We start from the raw sequence: 14,619 nt of genomic DNA on the forward strand, positions 1-14,619 counted from the left end.
TTATTTTACAGTTGTCTAAGTAACAAATAAAATGATGTACCAGAATGCAACTACACATGCAAATAAATAATCAAATTGGTAGTATCTTTGTATGTGTACATCTCGAGACATTTCAAGTGTGGTCAAGTAATATGAGCATATTTCTTATCTACATGTACCACACATGCATATATCCTATGAGAGAGAAAGCACAGCCTCTGATGTAAAAATCTGCAAAACAAGATTGTGATATTTTTAAGCCATCTCAGCATTCTCATTTTTAACACAGGGACAACAAGTTGACAATGCTGTTGAGGGAATCGCTTGGGAACATCAACTGCAGAACTACTATGATTGCGCATATTTCTGACTCCCCAGCCAATTATGCAGAAACTCTCACCACCATTCAGCTTGCATCGCGAATCCACCGAATGAGAAAGAAGAAATCCAAGGTTGGTTCACAAACAAGCAGCAATTAATTTGTTTGAAAATGAGTTTTCCTAACCTCTCAGTGGGGGAGCATGGGATTTCTCTGCGGTAAGAAGTAATACAAAATGCATGAAAGCTCAGGAGAGGAACTGACAAATGACTTGGCACTGAGCCATCATCCCGCCCCTGATCCTTAATCCTGAAATTCCCTTCTTTTTGTTCCAAACACGTATTCTTTCTTTGCTTATATATGGAACTATTTCAAAAGCTCCTATTAATTAAAAAACAATAAGGAAGGAACAGAAAACTGTTGAGGAGAATGACAATACATAATATTTAATGGGAATTATCTGAAAAGGTGTGATTGTTACATTACTCTTTATACAGTAAAATCTATGTAGCATGACCTTGTTATTTTAATTCACACTCTAACATTTTTCCACTAGATGTAGTTGTGATAGTATACACAAAGCACAGAGTATATAGCAAACCTGACCTTTTAGTCAATTACATGAGTGTCTATGTACACACTTGTATATCAATTAGTATTAATATATTTTCTCTTACTGATAATTTGCAGTATGCCTCCAGCTCATCTGGAGGGGAGAGTTCATGTGAAGAAGGACATGTCCGAAGACCGCCCCATTTGCGACCATTCCACCCGCGAACTGTTGCCCTTGATCCTGACCTCCCCGTCCTGAGTATATCTAGTGATCCTGATTATTCCTCCAGCAGTGAACAGTCTTGTGATACTGTCATCTATGTTGGTCCCAATGGTGCAGCTTTGTCTGACAGGGAATTGACAGATAATGAAGGTCCTCCAGAGTTTGTTCCCATCATCCCATCCCTAAACAAGAAGAGAAATAAAGACAATTCTGCTATTAGTAGGAGTTCTGACAAGGACCATTTTAAATGCAACACTTTTGCTGAACTGCAAGAAAGGTTAGAGTGCATTGATGGAAGTGAGGAACCTATCAGATTTGCCTGTGGAGAAATGTCTGTTGTGTCCAATTGTAGTCCAGTCCCTGGAGGTACAGAAAATGCACAGTCTAAGCTGGTAAAGGAAAAAATATCTTCTCCTTCTGGAGGACTTAAGAAACCAGTTCCACAAGAAACTGCGTCTCCCAAAAAAGGACATAACCTTCCTTTCCAGGCTGTTGCTCCAAGGGGTGGCAATGGCAATTGTCACGAAAAGAGCACATCTCAATTGAAAACAGAGCATTCCAAGCCACAGAACAGAGCTGACAACAAAATAATAGACTTGATACTGGAGGGAGAGAGAGAGACAATCATCGATTCCCTGCAGTCCTCAAGGTGTAGCCCTTCAAGAAATCCAGAGCAGAATAAAACCCCGGCTGAATGTGGCATTAAGGAAAAGCCCTCGTATGCAAAGAGACCCTTGCCAAGCCCAGCGCCTCCACCTCTGCAGCAGAAAGAGCAAGTGCCAAGCTCCAAAGCTGAGAATTTGGAGCTGGACAATAGCAGTGGAGTTCGAACTCCTCCTGTGGGAATGAGCAAGCAGATAGGAAATGAACCTGAGCAAAACCCCATAGGAAACACATTCCTGGTTGGTAGCAACCCCCAGAATCAGTCAGGTGCGATAGAGGTACACAGCTTCAGGTCAGCGTTCAGAGGGAAGTGTTTTGATCGGGATATACTAACCACCACGGTGACTTTGCAGCAGCCTGTTGAGCTGAATGGAGAGGATGAGCTTGTTTTCACTGTGGTGGAAGAACTATCCATTAGTGGGATTATGGATAATGGAAGACCTTCCAGTATCATTAGCTTTAACAGTGACTGCTCCCTTCAGGCTCTTGCATCGGGTTCAAGGCCGGTCAGTATTATCAGCAGCATAAATGATGAGTTTGATGCTTATACCTCACAGGAGACTTCTACTGGTGTAAATATTGATATTGTTGTGCCCTTTGCTAAGGATCCCTTTACCAGCAGCAGACGTTCCTCCATCAGTTCGTGGCTTAGTGAAGTCAGCATCTGTACAATCGAAAGTGATGGAGCCCAGTCCAGTGACAGTTTTGTCGCACAGTCGTCTTACAGCTGTAATAAGGCCGAGGAACCCTTCAACTTGGAATCATCCCATTTATCTATCCCCCTGAAAAGCACTCTAAACGACAGTGGATTTTGCTTCTCTGAACTGGAGAATGAGAGCTTGAGTTCCAGCAAGATGTCCTCAGGCGTCAGCAAAAACCCTCAAGTCTCTGAAACTACCAAAGCGTCTCAGATAAAAAGTGCTTTTTGTGTCACTGATCAGCCAGTAAAAATAAAATTTACTAATTCTCGTGATATGCCTGTGATAGAAACAATACATTCTAGTCTTCCTAGGAAAACAAAAACTACCTCGTCTCCAATCCACAATAATACTGTCCTCAGCTATAAAGAGCTGCAGAATCCACATGGTATATTTGAAGATCCCTGGCTGTTGCGCACCGATTATCAGTTGGAAGCAAAACCTGTGGACTCCCTGCTGTGTCAAAAATCTCATGCATTTGGTACTGAGAAGCAGCCAGGAAAGGCTGCCGAGTATTTTGGCGCAGCACCAGGGCCAACAAAATCGCAGACTATGCTTGCCTGTTCGCAGAGGGTTGTGGATGGTTGCGAAATGGTCTGCAAATCCTCCAGTGGAGCTGCAAAGAAGTCAGAAGTTGCAATGAAGATGCCACAGCTGAAGAGAGGAGCCACCACTCTGGGAGTGATGCCAGTGTCACATACCAACAGTACTTCGTTAGAGGCCATGACCCGAGGGAATTCGGATGCTCCCTTGGCCACTGGCAGCTTAAAATCATCGCTGGGAAAGAAGAGTGCACTGCAGAAGACACCCATGTTGTCCAGGCCAGGTGGGCCAACACCTCCAACACCTCCTGTACGCAAATCGAGCCTGGAGCAGAAACCTGTTGGTCTGGGCAATGGTGGGGGAAAAGCCTCTGGCCTGGACTTTGCCAGAGCTGCTGTGCCAAAGGCTGAAGACGATGCAGATTTGCAGCTGAAAGCAGGATCTTACTTCAGCGACAGTGCCAGCAGCAAAATGAGCCTGAAGGGAGACCACTCTTTGCCCAAGATGACGTCCAGCCTGAAGGCGAAGGTGTCAAAGAGTGAAGCCGTGCACCGTTACGGGAGTCACATGTCTCTGGAGAGGTGTGACAGCCTGACATCAGTTGGATGCAAAACGAGTGTGGTGAGGGAGAACGGGAGCACCAGCAACAGCCGGGCAGGACGCTCTGTCCCCAGGCTGGGGGTCCCCCCTGTTGCCTCTGGTATGGGTTTACCACCACCCTTTACTGCCCCTGTGCCTGGTAAAAACAGCCAGGCAAAACCCACAGCTAACCAGAAGGTGCAATCGAATGGGAGTAAAAACCGGTGCCTCTCTGCCAGCGGGTCAAAGTCTCTCAGTTCCTCTGTGAAGTCACTGGCTCAGCCCGCAGGGAAGGGCTCTGGCGTGGTCCCCGGCGGGAAGATGGCCCCGCGCTCTGTGCAGCCCGTCAGCAGCAAACCCGGCCGAGGCACCATCATGGGGACCAAGCAGGCCATGAGGGCGGCCAACAGCCGCGTGAACGAGCTGGTGTCGGGTGGCTCTGCCAAGGCGGGCCACTTCCGAGTCTCCACCGACTCTGACAGCGGCAACGACAGCGGCATTAACCTCAGCGATGAGAAGTCGCAGATCCCGGTGCTGCCATCTCCATACAGCAAGATAACGGCACCCCGGCGGCCTCAGCGGTACAGCAGTGGGCACGGCAGTGACAACAGCAGTGTCCTAAGCGGGGAGCTGCCGCCGGCCATGGGGAGGACGGCTCTGTTTTACCACAGTGGGGGCAGCAGTGGCTACGAGAGCATGATTCGGGACAGCGAGGCAACCGGCAGCGCCTCTTCGGCGCACGACTCCATGAGCGAGAGTGGGATGTCATCGCCAGGACGGATGAGGAGCCTCAAGTCTCCCAAGAAACGATCAACAGGTAAGGAGCAAAGGGGAAGGTGACCAGGTGTCCGCTGCTGTGTCCTTGGGGATGGGGACGGGTTTCATGGCATCTCTTGACAGAGAGGGAGAGGAGGTTTGGGGGAAACTCAAAGCATGGGGGTGGTGGACTGCCTGCGTGCACTTGTGTGTGCATGCATATTGCTGTGACAGCAGCTACCTGTCATTTATTTCACTTCAAAGCTCCAGGTGTGACACAGGTGCTGTGGCGGAGAGGGCAGGGGAGGTGCTGGGCACCCCGGGGCGCCGGCAGCCTCCTTGCGAGGGAGGAGGCAGCAGGTGGCTGCTGGCAGACGGGGGGCTGTTCCTTCCTCCTTCAGCAGGGTCGGCAGCGAGCATGGCACCAGGGCGGCCCAAAATAGGAGGGTGTTACAGGTGGGTTGGGAAGAATGAGGGTGCTGGATGGGTGCTGATGAGTTTTCTGTGAGGATGAAGTGAGTGTCGGGGAAGACTGGTGGTGAGGGGAGGAGGAGCTCTGCTGCCAAGTGTCTGTCAGGGAATTTCGGTGAGATGGGCTGGGACTGTATTTTGGAAACAAGGGAATAGGCCTAGAGGGGAGAAGAGTGTGAATTAATGAGGATTGCTGAATGTGCCTTAGATCACCCAAGGTAAGGCTTAGGGGTAGAGCAGTAGGGTGTGTACGTAACATGCAGCAGCTCTTACATTAATGCTACCTGCTAATTGCAAAATTATTGTATTGTACTGTAATAGTGTTTTTATAAAGAAATTTTAGAGTATATATGTGGATACCATAGGCAATAGAAAACTGACTGGGGGAGTTGCTGAGAAGAGGTGGCTCCGGCTCACATGCTGTGCAAGGCAGGTGCATCGGCTACACTGGGCGAAGGTGGGCGCACGAGAGCCAGGTCCCTTTCCTGCTCTCCAGTCCCTTTCCATGTGGCTTTCGCAGGTGGTACTTGTCTAAGTGCCGCTAGTTGTAGCCAGCTCAAAAACGGGCTCATATGACTGCTGTTACATTATTAATTTTTAGTGATCTAGGTTGGAGTCTTGTAGTGTCGTAAAGAATCAGTGGCAGTTAGTGCTGTGTAGCTAATGACCAATGGCCTCATTCAGCAACCCAAGTAAGCGTACTGATTGTTGGAAATATAGTAGCAACTTAATATCAGCAACGCACTGAATCTGAGCTTTTGGTTGGAAAGCGGTAGTTATTGCAGTCCCTGTAGACACCCATGATGCTCAATTCTGGCAGTAAAACCTAATGAGTTAAACTGATGTAGATCTCATGGTGCTTTCTGGTCAGACAAACTGAGTTGCTTCAGCAGGTGATAAATAATTTTGGAAAGTTAGTGCAATCTTTACTGCAGTTCTCTTTCCATAGCATATCAACCTCTTAAACCTTTCCTACAAATCAATATTAACAGCTATATAGGTTGGACATGTATTGAGAAGGCATTACCCACTGATGGATTTGTATTTGGTTTTGCCCCAGGAAATGTTTATAAGGTCTTTAAAAATGATGAACTATTTCTTTTTCCAATTGAAATTGCTTTATATCAGTAAATTATGTCTTACTTTTTTGGAGTGCTGTAGACTTTGAGACAATGTGTTTTATATATGAAAATGAGGTTTCCTAGGAAGGTCATGAAATATTTCTTACAATAAATGTTTGGTTCAGACCTGTTATGGCCTAAAATATATTGTAATATTTGCAAAGTGTTAGAGATTCTTGGAGTAGCCTGTGTTGCTCCAAACTATGTTGGAGTCATGCGGTCTCTGGATTTAGGGACAGATGCTATTTCCATACTTGTCACTGGAAACCTTGTCCCGTTATCCTTTAACTTCATCTTTGGAGAGATGACGTTGACCCTGGCTGATACAGTGGAAGGATATGAAGTCTGTCTGCTTAATATATGTGTTTGACTATGTCTGTTTGTTGTCCTCTTCAGAGGGATCCTGCTGTCACCAAAGTGGTTACAGAACCAGAGTTACAGTGGGTGATTTCAGCGGGCAGGACTACAGTCGTGATTCAGGCTAACTGAATTGTGGTTGTGAGAATGATGAATAGGTGGTGTAAAAGTTGAATCAAGTCTTCCTCTTTCCAAAATATTCCCATTGTGATTATTCTTTTTACTTAGAAATGAGCAAGGATGCAATTAAGAATTAGAGAAGTTTTTCTTAAGAATATGTAAAGCAGGTAATTCTTCAGGCATCTATTAAGATATGTAGCTCTTGGAGGCACTTGCTGGGATTTTGTCTCCATTTCATGTTGAAGTTTGTGATGAGGTTTACGTGATGGGGTTTATGTGACAGCGTTTACCTGACAACACTTAAGTCTTCTGTGGAGGTCTTAGCCCAGAAGTTATTTTGGCAGCACTGACCTCTGAGCAGCACTGTCTCTCCTGTTTGATGTTCTCCCTTTTGTAAGAAGACCAGAAGAAATAAGACTCCTTACCTCTGAATTGGTTCTCAATAAGAGAGGGAATTTAGGCACTAAATTTATTGCCACCAGTCGCCCAAAAACTGCTTATATTTAATGCTATCATGTGACATTTAAGCTTGTTTCTGGTGGCCTTCAGCCCTCCTGTTTACTAGGGATTAGACTGCAGCCTTGTTAATGTTGCTTCACCATCTCTATGCATATACTCATCCTTGACACACATAGTGTAAAGATCAGCCTTTTAGAGAACAAAGAGAGACTTATAATTAAAAAAAAAAATGCTGGACACCAAAGTGCCTACTATTGTATACAAAAATACCAGCATTTTTGAAGGACCAAGGTCAGTCTCTGATTCATGAAACTTGAGCCCTAGCAGGTGCATCAAGGTGGCAGTATGGTGATGTTTGTAAATTGGGAATTGGTGAGTTTTGTCATGCTCTGAGCTGCTAAGTGTTGGTGCACGTGGGTGGTGATAGGCCTTGACATTAGAGGTGGCTGAAGTTTCAGCCTGGTTGGTTGCTGACTTTTGAATGCTTCCAAATCCCACAGGCATTGAAAACTGGTGGTATTTAGCACCTTGTGGCGGGTTGACCCTGACTGGATGCCAGGTGCCCACCAAAGCTCCTCTAGCACTCCCCCTCCTCAGCTGGACTGGTGAGAGAAAATATAACGAAAGGCTCATGGGTTAAGATAAGGGCAGGGAGAGATCACTCACCAATTACCATAGTGGGAGAAACAAACTCAACTTGGGGAAGGTTAGTTTAATTTATTACAAATCAAATAGAGCAGGGTAATGAGAAATAAAACCAAATCTTAAAAAGCTTCCCCCCACCCCTCCCTTCTTCTCAGGTTCAACGTCACTCCCAATTTCTCTACCTCCTTCCTCAGAGCAGCACAGGGGGACAGGGCATGGGGTCCTTCCAGAAAATCTGCTGCAGCCTGGGCTCCTCTCTCCATGGGCCACAGGTCCTGCCAGGAGCCTGCACCAGTGTGGGCTTCCCATGGGGTCACAGTCCCCTTCGGGCATCCAGCTGCACCAGTGTAGTGTCCTCCATGGACTGCAGGGGAATCTCTGCTCCAGCACCTGGAGCATCTCCTCCCCGCCTCCTTCACTGACCTTGGTGTCTGCAGAGTTGCTGCTCTCACATATTCTAACTCCTCTCTTCTAGTTGCAGTTGCTGTTGTGCAACATTTTCTCCTTCTTAAATATGTTACCATAGAGGTGCTACCACTGTTGCTGGTGGCTTAGCCTTGGCCAGTGTCAGGTCTGTCTTGGAACTGGCTGGCATTGGCTCTGTCAGACACAGGGGAAGCTTCTAGCAGCTTTTCACAGAAGCCACCCCGTAGCCCTGCTGCTACCAAAACCTGGCCATGCAGACCCAATACATACCTTAAAGCACTGGTGGTAGTTCTGAAGGGAGCTGTTTGCTCTTTGCAAAGAGCTAATATGATGATGTGTAGCCCTGCTTCACTTTAACTGGAGGAACAGGAGATTTCCACATTCCCCTGCTGTTATCAGTATTGGTTTGAAATTACTCTCTCACTGACACTGCAAGGTAATGAATACCACTGTAGCCCACCAAAGAAAAATTAACTCAGGTTTTTGAGCATTTTTCCAAGGAGGGAATAAAGAATTGATGCTCAGACATCTGCTTTCACAGAATCACAGGGAGAACTGCTGTTTCTCCCATCCGTGAACGAAGCGGAACATACTTTGTTAAGGAAGTAACTCAGTTAGCAGCCTGAGGGTATTTTACTAAAAGGAAAAGATCAAGAAAAGCATTTCTTCCTAAGCATCCTGAGAACCTAGATCTTTCATTCGTTGCAATACATTCTGCAGTCTGATAGTCTCCTGGAGTCTGAGGAGCACTTGTGTTTTGTATTTTAGGTCTCCAGCGTCGCAGACTGATTCCTGCTCCACTACCTGATGCTGCCTCCCTAGGAAGAAAACCCAGCATCACTGGCCAATGGGTTGACCTACCACCTTTGCCGGGCACTTTAAAAGAGCCATTTGAAATTAAAGTTTATGAGATAGATGATGTGGAACGATTACAGCGACACAGACAAGAGGAAACTGAGGTCAGCACATATTTTAAAACATTTGTAGACAACTTAAATTACAGTATACCCACAGAATCCTTGCTTGAATGCTGGAATGGTGTTCAGAAAATTGATTGCAATTAAAGCACTGTAATTATTAATTTTACAATTCATATGTTGGTGCCCCTTAACACAGAAAATGAAAATGATTACTGTCTAAAATTAATTGTGTCTAACATGACTGATGGTATAAATGGAAGTTACCAATGAATACATTATGAGAAGAGTTTAGAATCTTAGTCTGGCTGATGAAACCTTAGTCTCCCTCAACTGCAGGGTCATTAACTCGTTATGTAAATGACAGGATTCTATTAAATCAGGAATGCGCTGAGTTAAATTTACTTGTAACTGGAAAACATTTCAGCTAATTCTATTTTGGAGACCACAATTCTATATTCCTCTGATGCTTTTTTCCCATTTCTTTTATAATAGCCTTTCCAGGATGTTGAGAAGGTAGGAGTGCTTTTAAGATTTTAGGACTAAATATAACTCTCACAGTATTGTTAGGTTGTGTTTATAATTTGCATTGCTAGAAAAAAAAAAAGCCTCTACAAACAGTAGTAATTTCAGAATGTATTAGAGATGTTTGCTAATCCAGAGAAGTGCAACAAATGCTCGAGTGATGTAGCATGCTGTTCCTCTTGTTCAGAATCCATTAATGTAACCTTCAAATGAAAAAACCCTGAAAAACCCCAAAACCAACCAACCCCACAACCAAACAAAGCAACCCACCTGCTAACTCTAAGAAGTAAAGAGCTGAGAACAATTTGTGTCAAACTGTTGGAGGCCAGCTCATAACAGGGAAATTAATGAAATGGTCTTTCTGTGTTTTAAAAGGGTCTGATGTATTTCCATACCAAGCTGAAGATACTAGAAAGGCGCCAGCAGAGAATCAGAGAAGTGAAGGCAAAGCATGATATTTTGAAGGAAGAGTTAGAAGAGACAAAGTGCAGGTTGATGATGGATCCAAAAAAGTGGAAGGAAGACTGTAAGTACTTTGCAAAAACAGCAGTATGATCAGCATGTAACAAATTTTCAGCATGTGAGCAGTCCCACTGAAAAAATGAAGCACTTGCTAACATATTTTGCCGAGTTGAGACCTAAAATACTCTGTGACTCCATTTTTATTTCTGTTATATGGGATTTGTTCAGTGCTGAGTAGTACCAGAAATTAACACCCCCACCCCAAACCAACCAGACAAGAACAGCAAAACAATGTGGAGACTCACAGTGGTGCTTGTTAATGTTAAAAATTTATATAACCCCCTATTATCCTTCCAAAGAAGGAAAAAAATGTTTCCTTGTTCATATTATAACTGGGAAACTGAGGCCCGAGATTTGTTCACAGACTGAGTGCTGTGCTTAACTGGAGCCTCAAAGTAGACTTCTGCATCTGCTGAACAAAATGAAAAAATTTCTTAATTCAAGAGGAATAAATTGTACACTACATTATTAAGAATATTTTTACAGTGAGGGTGGTGAAACACTGGCCCACGTTGCCCAGAGTGGTGGTGGATGCCCCATCCCTGGAGACATCCCAGGCCAGGCTGGACAGGGCTCTGAGCAACCTGATCTGAGTGAAGATGTCCCTGCTCATTGCAGGAGGGTTGGACTGGATGGGCTTTGAAGGTCTCTTCCAACCCAAACTATTCTATGATTGTTGGCTCCTTTGTGATAGAATAATTGCTTGCTGTGTGCTCTTTCTCTTACTCAGTAATTTTTTGTCTGACAGTTGAAGTGGATCCTGATCTTGATAAGGAGTCACAGGAGTACCTGGAGGCACTGGAACAAGTCACAGAGGAACTGGAACAGTGTGTTAATCTTTGCAAGTCACATATCATGATAGTGACGTGTTTTGATATTGGAATAACAGATGCACAAGATGGAGCGAGGGAAGTAGAGGTTTGAAGAGGGGTTTTTCAAGGGACTGAAGGAAGTGAAGCTGGATCGTCCGATATGAAGTAAAGAGATTAAGTAGCTAGGAAGTGAAGGAAGGAAGGTGAAGCCTAAAAAGCAACAATGAATGTTTTAAGAGAAAGAAAAAGCTGAGGGATGGGAATGTTCATAAATCATTTGGTGCCTCAATGTGACCTGGACTGTACAAAGATAAAAGTAGGATCAAATGTTGCTTCTACCAGACGGAAGCAAAGAAATTTAGTACAAACCAAGATGTTAATTAACAAACAAACATACATACAATGGAAGTGCCTTTAAAGTTCATTTGATTTTCATTTTTGTATTTGGTGCTAGAATTAAAGCCAGCAAACCTAAGCAGACCACAAAATGTATTCCTACAAAGTATTTTATACTGTATAGTGTATTTATGACTATATGTAAAAAAACAAACAACATTGTAGCAAAAGCAATAAGTAAATTATGTTTTCATACCTGAACTTGCCTTCTTGTTTCATAGAAAAGCTGTTTTATGTAGCAGAATTAAAATTGTATTATAATTGTTTTCTTGGTTAGGGGTCAAGATATTTTTATGAACATTTATCTATTGAAAAGGTGTATTATGGCATTTTGAGATGATTGCTTTACCTTCAGGTTTTGTATTGTTACTTTTTCAGATCAAAAGAAATGTTTGTTTTCCATTTTATATATACATATATAGATATATATTAACTGCTTAACTACTTCCTTGGTTACTAACCTCACTTATCACAGATCCGGTCTTTTTGGAGTCATAAATCTAATGTGAGGATGTCTACAAAGGGCACTGTGGTTTGTTTTGGTTTTCTTTTTTCCTCTCTGACTGCAGGAACTGAGAATTATGTTTATTACCAAAACCATAAAACAAACAAAAAAAAGGAACAAAAGGTTTTTGTAAATGTTAAGTTAGGTCCATATTTTTATATAGTTTTGACTATAAATATAGCATTTGCATTTTGAACTTTTAAGACAAATAGTATATCTTTTTACAGTTTTTCTAAGGAAGGCAAACCCTCAGGATCAAGTTTATACATGCTGCATGAGATTTGTGCTTTTTTGAAGGAGGCCACTTAAGTGTGGAAACTATTGATAAATTGTTGCCAAACAAATACTTTTGAAAAGGTTTAATAGTGTATGTAATACCACATTTCATAATGAATCATATTTTCTAATCATCTTCCTTTTTATGGTTTTTTCAAATTCTTTGTAGAAATATGTATTATAACAGCTTGCTTCAGTTTTTATCTGTGAATAAAAGATACATCTATTGTTACGATTGCTTCTTGCTATGTACATGATTTTAATGTTCGGAAGAGAGAGGATGGCCTGTGGTGTACTGCGTTAGATGCCATATTATGTTATCTCTTTGCCCAAGAGAGAGAACTGGGAACAGAGTTTGGACATTAGTGATGGTAAACCAATTGAGAAAGAGAAACAAAACACCGAAGTGTAAAATAAATAGCAGTGATAATACTTATATTATCTTAGCAATTCGGAGTTTACAGAACAAAGACCTGCAGCTCACACACTTGTTTTCCCTGATGAGACAAAGCAATGAAAAATGGGTCTAAAAACACAAGAAGACTTTAGGAACTGGAATCAAGCCCTGGACACCGTAGGTCCATCACGGTAAATGTCTACATTCAATCCTCTCTGCAGCATTTGCTCTCTTGTTAGTGGCTGTGCCTGGTCCTCATCTCCCGCTGATGCTGGCTGGAGCAACTGATCAGATTTAACGTAAACCTAGTGCTTCTAATGACACCTTCTTGAGTATTTTCCCGCCATTTGGCCAAATGGCCTGTAGTGTGTGAAGTTTTCCCCTCCCACTTTATCTCCTTATGTAGCCCTAACAGCATGGCACCCAAGCAGCAAGTTCTCTTACCCTCCCAAGAGGCCTGTGAGAGGGGTGTGAGTGCTTTCCTCCTCATTCTGCAGCTGGAGAAGTGGGAGCGTGAGAGCAAGTTTGATGCTTAAACATCCTTGTGGCTTCACATGGGTTAAAAAGGATGCCCTGCTCTTACCTACCTCTCTGTGATTTATCCCTGGAAAAGCGTGCACCATGCTTGCTTACTGACATTTGGCACTGTGTTGGATTGAACGTAAGGGAATGTAGCATCTAGAATTTCTCGAGGATCTTCTTGCTGATATTCTTAAATACCAGATATATTTAAGTTGTAAATTCCTGCCGTATTTACTTTCTGTGTGTGCAGAAAGTGAGTTCTTCCAAAGCTGGCATCAAAATCATGGAGTGATTCAATACACTGTGGTGTGTTGGTGGTGGTTTTTTGCGTTGTGTTTTCACAGTATCACAGTATCACAGTATGTTTGGGATTGGAAGGGACCTCAAAAGATCATCTAGTCCAATCCCCCTGCTGGAGCAGGAACGCCTAGGTGAGGTCGCACAGGAATGTGTCCAGGCGGGCTTTGAATGTCTCCAGGGAAGGAGACTCCACAACCTCCCTGGGTAGCCTGTTCCAGTGCTCTGTTACCCTCACTGAGAAGAAGTTCTTTCTCAAATTTAAGTGGAACCTCTTGTGTTCCAGCTTGATCCCATTGCCCCTTGTCCTATCATTGTTTGCCACTGAGAAGAGCCTGACTCCATCCTCATGGCACTCACCCTTTATATATTTATAAACATTAATAAGGTCACCCCTCAGTCTCCTCTTCTCCAAACTAAAGAGCCCCAGCTCCCTCAGCCTTTCTTCATAAGGGAGATGCTCCACTCCCTTAATCATCTTTGTTGCCCTACGCTGGACCCTCTCCAGCAGTTCCCTGTCCTTCTTGAACTGAGGGGCCCAGAACTGAACACAATATTCCAGATGGGGTCTCACCAGGGCGGAGTAGAGGGGAAGGAGGACCTCTCTCGATCTACTGACCACCCCCCTTGTAATACACCCAAGGATGCCATTAGCCTTCCTGGCCACAAGGGCACAGTGCTGGCTCATGGTCATCCTGTTGTCCACCAGGACCCCCAGGTCCCTTTCCCCTACACTGCTCTCTAATAGGTCATGCCCCAACCTATACTGGAACTTGGGATTGTTCCTGCCCAGATGCAGGACTCTACACTTTCCCTTGTTAAATTCCATCAGATTATCCCCCGCCCAACTCTCCAGCCTGTCCAGGTCCCGCTGGATGGCGGCACAGCCTTCTGGCGTGTCAGCCACTCCTCCCAGCTTAGTGTCATCAGCAAACTTGCTGATAGTACACTCAATTCCCTCGTCTAAATCATTAATGAATATATTGAATAATATTGGCCCCAGTACTGACCCCTGAGGCACTCCACTAGATACTGGCCTCCAACTGGACTCCGCACCATTGACCACCACTCTCTGGCTTCTCTCTTTAAGCCAGTTTGCAACCCACCTCACTACTCTATTGTCGAGACCACACCTCCTCAATTTAGCTGTGAGGATGCTGTGAGGGACTGTGTCAAAGGCTTTACTGAAGTCAAGGTAGACCACATCCACCGCTCTGCCATCATCCATCCACCTTGTTACATTCTCATAAAAGGCTATGAGGTTGGTCAAGCATGACTTACCCTTGGTAAAGCCATGCTGACTGCCCCTAATGACCCTCTTATCCCTGATGTGCCTTGAGATGGCACCAAGGATAAGCTGTTCCATTACTTTCCCAGGGACAGAGGTGAGGCTGACCGGTCTATAATTACCCGGGTCCTCCTTCTTGCCCTTTTTAAAGACTGGAGTGACATTTGCTTTCCTCCAATCCTCGGGCACCTCTCCCGTTTCCCAAGACTTGGCAAAAATGATGGAGAGCGGTCTAGCAATGACTTCAGCCA

The 14,619-nt window shown here is 44.2% G+C and overlaps 1 protein-coding gene across 4 annotated transcripts in view; it reads left to right on the forward strand.

The window, feature by feature from the left end:
- The window catches only part of KIF26A (kinesin family member 26A), a 104,531-nt gene extending 92,434 nt beyond the window's left edge, over window positions 1-12,097 (forward strand). For 2 of the 4 annotated variants that reach the window (XM_065839094.2, XM_065839091.2), the window contains 6 exons: window positions 269-431; window positions 989-4,373; window positions 8,680-8,870; window positions 9,324-9,344; window positions 9,729-9,879; window positions 10,624-12,097. In XM_065839094.2, the coding sequence (XP_065695166.1) occupies window positions 269-431; window positions 989-4,373; window positions 8,680-8,870; window positions 9,324-9,344; window positions 9,729-9,879; window positions 10,624-10,799 (4,087 nt within the window). In that variant the 3' untranslated portion in view covers window positions 10,800-12,097. The remainder of the gene's footprint in view (window positions 1-268; window positions 432-988; window positions 4,374-8,679; window positions 8,871-9,323; window positions 9,345-9,728; window positions 9,880-10,623) is intronic. The other 2 variants (XM_071809703.1, XM_065839092.2) reach the window with 1 other exon arrangement.
- Window positions 12,098-14,619: the final 2,522 nt, after the last annotated feature.

This window comes from Patagioenas fasciata, chromosome 5, assembly GCF_037038585.1.
Source record: "Patagioenas fasciata isolate bPatFas1 chromosome 5, bPatFas1.hap1, whole genome shotgun sequence".
Taxonomy (NCBI): domain Eukaryota; kingdom Metazoa; phylum Chordata; class Aves; order Columbiformes; family Columbidae; genus Patagioenas; species Patagioenas fasciata.